The following is a 7,947-nucleotide window of genomic DNA, read 5'->3' as shown; positions in this document are numbered from 1 at the left end:
TATAATGGTTTAAAAATAAAATTCATCAACAACTACTTTATACACTTTATTACACGAAACCCTTTGGACGGCCGGATGGCCGAGCGGTCAAGGTTGCAGCCTACCGTTTCGGATTCGACCCGGGATCGAATCCGAACGGGTCGAATCCCCAGGAATTTTTCGGGGGGTGGTCCGTTCGGATATGTCGGGCCCCGTCCCTCACCACCTGGTCGCCCCATTGTGGACCTGGCCGAACCCATAATGAGTTGACGGCCGGAGTGCCCACAGCGCGATAAGGTGGCAAGACCATACCGCTCTGGGGACCTCGGGATCGAAATACGCGAACGGGTGTCGAATGATCCCCAGGAATTTTTCGGAGGAGTGGTTCCGTTCGGATATGTCGGGCCCCGTCCCTGCACCACCCGGTCGCCCCATTGTGGGCCTGCCGAACCCATAATGGGCCTACTAAAAGAGGCCTCATGTTAAGGTGCCAGAGGACGAAAGAAGCTTGTTAAAGATAGCAACAATACTCAAAACATTAATATTGACATATTTACTATTTTATACACAAGGCGCTAAAAATCATACTTTCGCTACTAGATATAGAACTTATTCTATGAGCATTATCGTGATTTAATATACCATTTAATAATTTACGATGGTTCTTTAACATATTCAGCAATTCATTTAAATGATTTTAGCCTAGACATTTGGATAATGAAAAATTTATCATTGTTATAACAATATCGCTAATTGTTATAAAAATGAAAGAATATCAGAGAATGAAGATCAAATGTTGCATCAGTAACATTTGTATTTGTGGGTAGGTTGAAATCAAAATTAACTTAATTTAGTCGAAACTCTACACGTTTACACTCTTCTGTTATTGTTTCAGGCGCCATCATTGTCCCAAAAAATATACCAAGGATATCATTCGTCCCAATCCCATACCCGATTCGAAATTGCCTTCTTCGGAATATATTGATGTTGGTAACATATTATTTTCACTACAAGAGATAATTTTATAATAAATTCAATTATTTTGTACTCGCCTTCTTCAGAAATATGAAAAATTCTCAACTGCTTTACCAAAAACAGCACAGATACCTGTTAAATACACCGATCAGCCTATGGCATCAGAAACCATCTCATCTGCTGCATATAAACATTATAAGGTATTATAAAAAGTTCGTTCTTAATTCATTTTTATAGAAATTTTATATAAATTTTGAAATACGTTAGATCCCTCCCGGAAAATCTTACAATGCGGTAGCCTTCATACAAAGCTTACCAAACTTGATGGGAATATCTTCATATAAAGAAGATTATTGCAATTCTTATAAAGTAAGTTATAGAGTATTTGTTATATTTGAATAGAAAAATTTGTTTTATACTTTTTTCAGAAAATTCCTCCAGCAGAATCTTATAAGCCCAAAGAGAAATATAGAGCAAATCTAAACCCATTAAGTGATAAAACTATTCATAAAGATTCTTACAAGCTTTGGAAAGCTAATGACATCGTTTTATGCAAAGGTACCGCTAAAAAACCTGTAAATTCTTTTCCATATGTAGGAAAACGGCCCTTTCTGGGTATTACTAAATATAAAGTAGGTGTTATTATGACTTATCTTCCTTCTTTTATATATAAAAACAATTTTACATTGATTTCATACATTAATAGGAAGATTATCGCGAGTTTGCCAATGTGTATCCAGAAAGAGGAACTTGCAGCAAAGAGTCCACATTAAATCCTGAAGGACATCTATTCCTTGATACCACTTATAAAACAGATTTTGTAGAAAATCCGATCTCCATAAATATGCCTGAGAGAGTGGAGGTTGAAATTCCAAAATTACCACCTTTCAAGAATACCACAGTTTATCAGACAGACTTTCGTAAACCTGTTGATGTAAAGCAATTGAAGAGCTATCCTCCGGAGGATACTTATAAAGTTTTTGGATATCCATCTTACAAACGTACCGTTTACAAAAAAGATTATGAATTCTGGTCTCCTGCTGACAATAGGAGAATCTCTTGGATGGAAAAGGAACCATACGAAACATTTTCTCTACCATTTTCTGGTGTTTCGGTTTATTCAGAAAGTTATCAGAAGCCTCCCCTTGAATTTGATCGCCTTCCTAAGAGAAAGCCGGTAAGTTTAACTTTTCTATTCGTATCCTTAGTTATTTCTTTTCATTATAAGAGATCCTTTTGCAAGTTCTCTTTCCCCTCTTTGGGCACTCAGAGTGCTTTTTCAATGTACATCAAGGGTTCGATTAGACCCATAAGATTCCAGTTCGTGAAATATGTAATTGCATACGCTGTTTAAACAGTGAAACCTGCTAATGTGACTACTGAAGGATCCAGCTCAAAGTAGTCATATTAGCAGGTGGTCACATTATATAGGTGGTCGTATTAGTAGGTTTCACTGTATTACAAACATTCTTAAGTTTGAACTTGAAGCTGAATCCCAAGAGCAGCAGGTTGATGCCTTTACCATCTCAACTATCCGACTATCTAACATCAAAATTTTTAAAGGCCCAGAATACTTTTTCAATTTCAGAACCTTGTTTTTTGAAAGTTTAATATTGTATTTACTTTTCGCAGACGAATTACATGAAATTAGGTGACGGAAAAGTTATGGAGTGTGCAAAATGTTACGGAGAAGATTACGAAAACTGTCAACCAAAAATACCAAAATTGCCAGAAATTTATAAAACACCAAGACATAAAATGCTGATGGAGAGCATTTACACAACTCATTACCGGGGGCAATTTGTTCCAGCATCGAAAATAATGAAACCAAAAGAAAATCTGAAAATTCGAGAAGGTACAATAGCAGATACGACTCTGTATCAAGATTCTTATCGATGTCACCCTTCTACGGTATGTCCTTCTTCACTATTACATGCCGTGTCACCAGAAGGAAAACCCCTCTTTCAGCACGTTGGCACTACTTGTGGTCACGAATACTACATAACAAACGAATAATAAAAATTCATTAAATATAAATCTCAAAATGTATTTATAAATTATTTTATTGATAGAAATTTAATTTACAATAAAGATTAATTTAAATATTTAAAATTTTTTTTCGTAATTTTAATCATTGGAAGGTAAGAGAAAAGGGCATTGCCGATAAGTTCGAACGAGCCAATGAATGATTTTAAAAAAGTAAATAGTGTTTATTCAAAATCTCAGCCTATTGTTAAAACTCAACGCCATCTATCGTGTAAAATTTGTACTAAAAGCATTTATACTTTTAAAAAATAAATTATTTAAAATTAATTAATTTGTAATTTTAAAGCGTTTTAAAATATTTATAGGTATTAATTTAATTATTTTTTATATTAATATACTAATAAATATTAAATATACATTATTACATATTTTAATTTTTAAATTTTAGAAAAATTAATTCTATATATAACAATTAATTTTAAGATTTATAGTAATTATTCGATTTTATAATATTACTGAAAAGCGTTAATACGCTCTTCATTTCTAGTGTATGTATTTACCATAGTGGATCATAGATGGCAGTTGCATCAGGATAAATATTTGTATTTAGTATTTATTCATTATTGATACAAAGGTGATGCTACGTACAGCATCACCTTTGCATCAATAATGACTTATACGGAGCTTACAGATGACAACTTCTAATTTAAAATTACGACTTTTACCATTAAGAATGCTTAGTTAGAGCTATGCTAAATCGGTTCCTCGTAGCTTCCTAAATTTTCTCTACAAAATGCTCTTTGATCATCTCATTGAAGCTTTCATCATCAGTGAAAGAGGCGGTCAATAGACTGAGCCTGTAGGAGTAGGAAAAAGGAGAGCTTAAAGGTAGAAAAAGGATGGAGGATGAAAGAGGGAAAGAGTAAAGGAGGAAGTTTGGGATTCCAGGAGAGACTCTCGGGTTCCAGTTATTAAACAAAAATAAAATACATAAACAGTAAGATAAATATTTAAACAGATAGCCTTTTGGCTGAATAGAAATGAAACTTTCATCTCAATAAGCTCCTCCATGATTACCATGATTTCTTGTAGCTAATTGAGATCATCACACTAGGCTCTTGGAAGCATCGTCGAAGGATTAATTTACTAATTTAATCTTTTATAGTCTCATTGACATCTTCATTACACCAGGCTTCTCGTAGCCTTATTGAAATTTACGTTGCATTTATCTCTGTAAGCTGCATTACCCAAAATTTCTCAAAGTACCATTTAAAAAGGCTCTTTGTAGCCTTACAGAAAAGTTCGCCCCGCGAAAGTATTACCATAATCTCATTATTTTGGCTTCGAGGAGCCTTTTATACAGAAAACTTCAAGCCGATATTGTTTTAGAGAGGGAGGAACTTTCTTACTTTCAGACCCAATACTCAGACAAATGCTTGGTTTCTGATTAGAGCCACGAAAAGCAAGTTTATTACTTCTTTCTGCTCGATCTGTTTATTGAAGAAAGGGCATATCAATTCAGATATGTTTTCACGTTATTCTCTCATTCCATTTCCCTATTCTGTATAGTTGAATTCATCATTCTAGTGACAAGCATAGCATCTTTTGTGTTCCAATATAGTTTTTATGCTAGGTACGATATTATTCCGGCTATCACCACTCCAAAATCTGCGTATCAATGTCACTATTGCATTAAACATTTGTGATATATCAATGGTGGTATTATAAAAGTAATATTCCTTTTGATATTGATCGGGTTATTTCACTGGTAGCATTCTAATAGAGAAGAAGCGTCGTACGATTGAATCTTTTTTTTTTTTTTCTTCTTCCTCCCTCTTTCTCTCTGTTCTCCCTTTCCCCCTTTGAATAATCGACTTGCTGCACTTGGACTGACGAAATGTATTTTTAGCAACGTTCCCAATTGTATCCTCCTTTATAAATTATTGGGAAGATTCAAAAAAATGTCTTTATTTTTATCTGCATAACCTTCAGATAAAGTTGGATATTCTTCTTTATCAATTCTTCTTTAACTCAAACTTTCTTGTATTATGAGTTATGAGTTTGCATTTTTTTTCTTTTTTATTGTTTCTTGATCAAAAATTCAATTCGAGAAGCCCAGTTTTTGAGGTATGATGGCCCTAAACTAAATGTATTAAAAATTATTCGTTATTCTCTTAATTGTGATTAGATATATCGCTTCTGTATACTATACTGTACATTAAAGGGCTTCTTTATAAAGATATACTTTGTTAGATTTTATCATTAAAATCAGTCTTATATTAGGGAGATAACGTGCAAGATATTTACTTTAAACTAATTTAATACTTTTAGTCTAAGATGAGAAAATCTAGAAAAATAGAAGCGGTTCTATTTTCCTTATAATTTTTAATTTAAATAATATTTTAAAGTTTTGAATTAATAAAAACAATTTAATGGACTTTTTCTAATAAAATTACATACATTTTACACCCATTGATTATTTATAAATGTAAAAAAAAATGAAAACAATTTTGACTAAATAATTGTTGGCTACAGTATCGAGTCGTAAAGGGGTTCTTCACGAAAATACACCTTACAACACGTTAAAAATAGGAATATTTTTATATTTATAAGATCATTTACAAGAGATTTACTTATAAAAAGATCATTAAAATAATAACAAGTTAAGAATAAATATTAAACGTAAAGCTAAGTTTATTAAAACCAACTAGAAGATAGGCAAAGTAATTATTTTTTAAAGCATAAATTGAACACGGGAGAAGTAAATTGTGTGGGGTTAAAAAATCAATTTTGAGACGACACCGAACACGAAAATCACAATCACAGCCAAGGAAAGCATTTAGTTAAGCGCGAATATACTTAATTGCCATAATCCATAACGTGACTAATCATCAATAAACGTATGGGGGAGGTTTTTGAATGAGACAAGATCCCATCATCTTACTCCTAATAACAAAACGAGAGGGATGTACCTTTGGGAAATTATAGAAGTATTTTGAGCTAGAAAGAAGCGTATTACACAGCAACATCATTAATCTTAACATTGTCCGCCATCTTGACTTGTAGTTCTTCAGCAAGACGATCGAAATTGAAGTAGAAGGGAAGGGAGAGAGAGAGAGAGAGAGGTATGCAGATCACGAAAGCATTCGTTGCCTGAATCGAACAGCGCAACTATTCCCCCTTTTTCACCCCTCTAGTGCCGAGTTCTCTTTGCCTATATCTTCTTGTTTGCTCTTCCATCGATCAGAAGAAGTATCGTTTAGTTATAAAAGATCGTTATAATGAAAAGTGGCTTTTTCTTTAGCTTTTTCTAACACTAAACTTCATTTTTTATTAATCATCTTACTGTTTATGTTGTGCTTTCAGTTTGCTACACTTTAATCCCTTGTGTACGTCAACAGTTTGCAAGTTAATAACATTAAAAAAACCGAAAGAAGAAGAGGAGCAAAAGGAGGAGGAAGAAGAGGAGGAGGAGGAAGAACATAATTCATTTACCTTATCTTTAATTTTTATATTTTGATTAATTATAAAAACATAAATATATTTGTGCATATTTTTTTTAAGAAAGTGATTATTAAAATTTTAAAACATTCGCTTAAAAAATACATTATTTATTTATTTATTTATTTATAATTTCTTTTTTTCTTAAATTTTCATTATAAATTCTATTAAAGATGCTTTTAAATTTAGTTAAGAGCCTTCGAAAACGTGAAATTCTTTAATAAATAATCGCGCTAATTAAAATCTTAGTATACAAAATGAAAATTTAAATTATTCAAATTCTTGAAACATAATTTTAATTAGTAAAATATTTGAAACACGTTTTTCAAAACTAAATAATGTAGCATTTGAAACACGTTATTTAAGTTAAATATTTAGAGCGTGCAAAGTTGATTAATTAAAATGTATAAAATGTAATTAAAATTTACGAAATTAATTATTTGAAACAGAAAATTTCCAATTTAAATTACTTAAAATGCAATTCAAATTGAACATTCGAAACATCTACAATATAAAAAAAACGCACCCAACGAAACACGAAGTTTAATAATAAAAGTTCCCTTGAAAAATGGCAAAAATTGAAGCAATAATAACAGAAAAAAACACTTAAAAAAAGCCCTAATAACCTTACAATTTATGCTAATATTTTTTCTAAAACAAAATCTAAAAATATTCCCAATGTGAGTAACCAACCGCAGGTGACATTCTCCATTTTTACATGTAGAGGAATGTTGACTAATGTAAACAAGAACGTGGAATAAATTTAATAAAAAAAAGAAAAAATGATTATTTACTTTAAACGTTATTGTAAAGCTTGCGGTGTATATAATAAAGCAATGAAAGCTCGTGTAAAGAAGCAATAAGAAGGGTAGAAAAAAAATAAAAAGGGGGGTTGAAAAATTTACAATATTGATGGATCATAACCAGTATGAGATACCCTAAAAGGGGGTGAAGGGGACAGGAAAAAAGTAACGATACGACTTAAAATTCTAGTTACTCTTGTGTTTCGTCCCCTTTACGTTGTTGTAGGATGGGTCCCTGGGGGGTTAAGGAAACGACAGAGTTTGCCAAACAAAAATTGGAAACGGGGAGTAAACGAGACATTCGCAAGCGGTTGAAATATTTATTCACAGTCGTGATTGCAGACATCTCACTTGTTAATTATTCAATGTTTCTGTAAATTAATGTTTTTCCCTCTTCTTGTCCTTATATGTCGCCTTTGATGGATTGTATCAGGTTGGTGATTGCTGCCTTACGATTTTTCTCTCTTGAATCTCGTCTGTTCGGATTTCGTGTGAGTGCTCCCTTGTTGATGCTGATCCTGATTTAATTTTTGGATGGAGTAGAATATATTTATTTGTTAAAATAACTTTGTTAAAGTAGCTATTGATAAATAATAAAGGGTTTTTCAATTAGTTTTACTCTCTTTCTAAGCTCGAAATACATTTTTTCCCTTTTATTTCCCTTATTTCTGCTCTACATATATTTATAACCTTGATAAATCCG

At 32.2% G+C, this 7,947-nt stretch overlaps 1 protein-coding gene across 2 annotated transcripts; it reads left to right on the top strand.

The window, feature by feature from the left end:
* The first annotated feature begins 705 nt into the window (after positions 1–705).
* Positions 706–6,418, top strand: LOC136971294 (stabilizer of axonemal microtubules 1-like). 2 transcript variants are annotated; one of them, XR_010880134.1, is made up of 8 exons: positions 706–802; positions 875–965; positions 1,041–1,154; positions 1,222–1,323; positions 1,383–1,586; positions 1,661–2,131; positions 2,587–3,153; positions 6,307–6,418. XR_010880134.1 is itself a non-coding variant. In XM_067265758.1 (7 exons), exons 1-7 carry the CDS (start codon positions 744–746, stop codon positions 2,968–2,970), a joined length of 1,425 nt encoding a protein of 474 aa, XP_067121859.1. In that variant the 5' UTR covers positions 706–743; the 3' UTR covers positions 2,971–3,182. The 2 variants fall into 2 exon arrangements, 1 of the variants encoding a protein (XP_067121859.1); XM_067265758.1 differs by lacking the exon at positions 6,307–6,418 and having other exon boundaries at positions 2,587–3,182.
* Positions 6,419–7,947: the final 1,529 nt, after the last annotated feature.

This window comes from Centruroides vittatus, unplaced genomic scaffold (genome assembly GCF_030686945.1).
Source record: "Centruroides vittatus isolate TY-2023 unplaced genomic scaffold, ASM3068694v2 contig_1051, whole genome shotgun sequence".
NCBI lineage: Eukaryota > Metazoa > Arthropoda > Arachnida > Scorpiones > Buthidae > Centruroides > Centruroides vittatus.
Note: the sequence above shows the minus strand (reverse complement) of the source record. Positions and strands in the feature narration are given on the sequence as shown.

Bases quoted from the DNA above. Each gene is read 5' to 3' on its own strand.
- LOC136971294 (XM_067265758.1), top strand. From the start codon at position 744: ATGAAAGAATATCAGAGAATGAAGATCAAATGTTGCATCAGTAACATT. The intron at 1,324-1,382 runs GTAAGTTATAGA...TACTTTTTTCAG, and splicing joins ATTATTGCAATTCTTATAAA to AAAATTCCTCCAGCAGAATC. The intron at 2,132-2,586 runs GTAAGTTTAACT...TACTTTTCGCAG, and splicing joins GCCTTCCTAAGAGAAAGCCG to ACGAATTACATGAAATTAGG.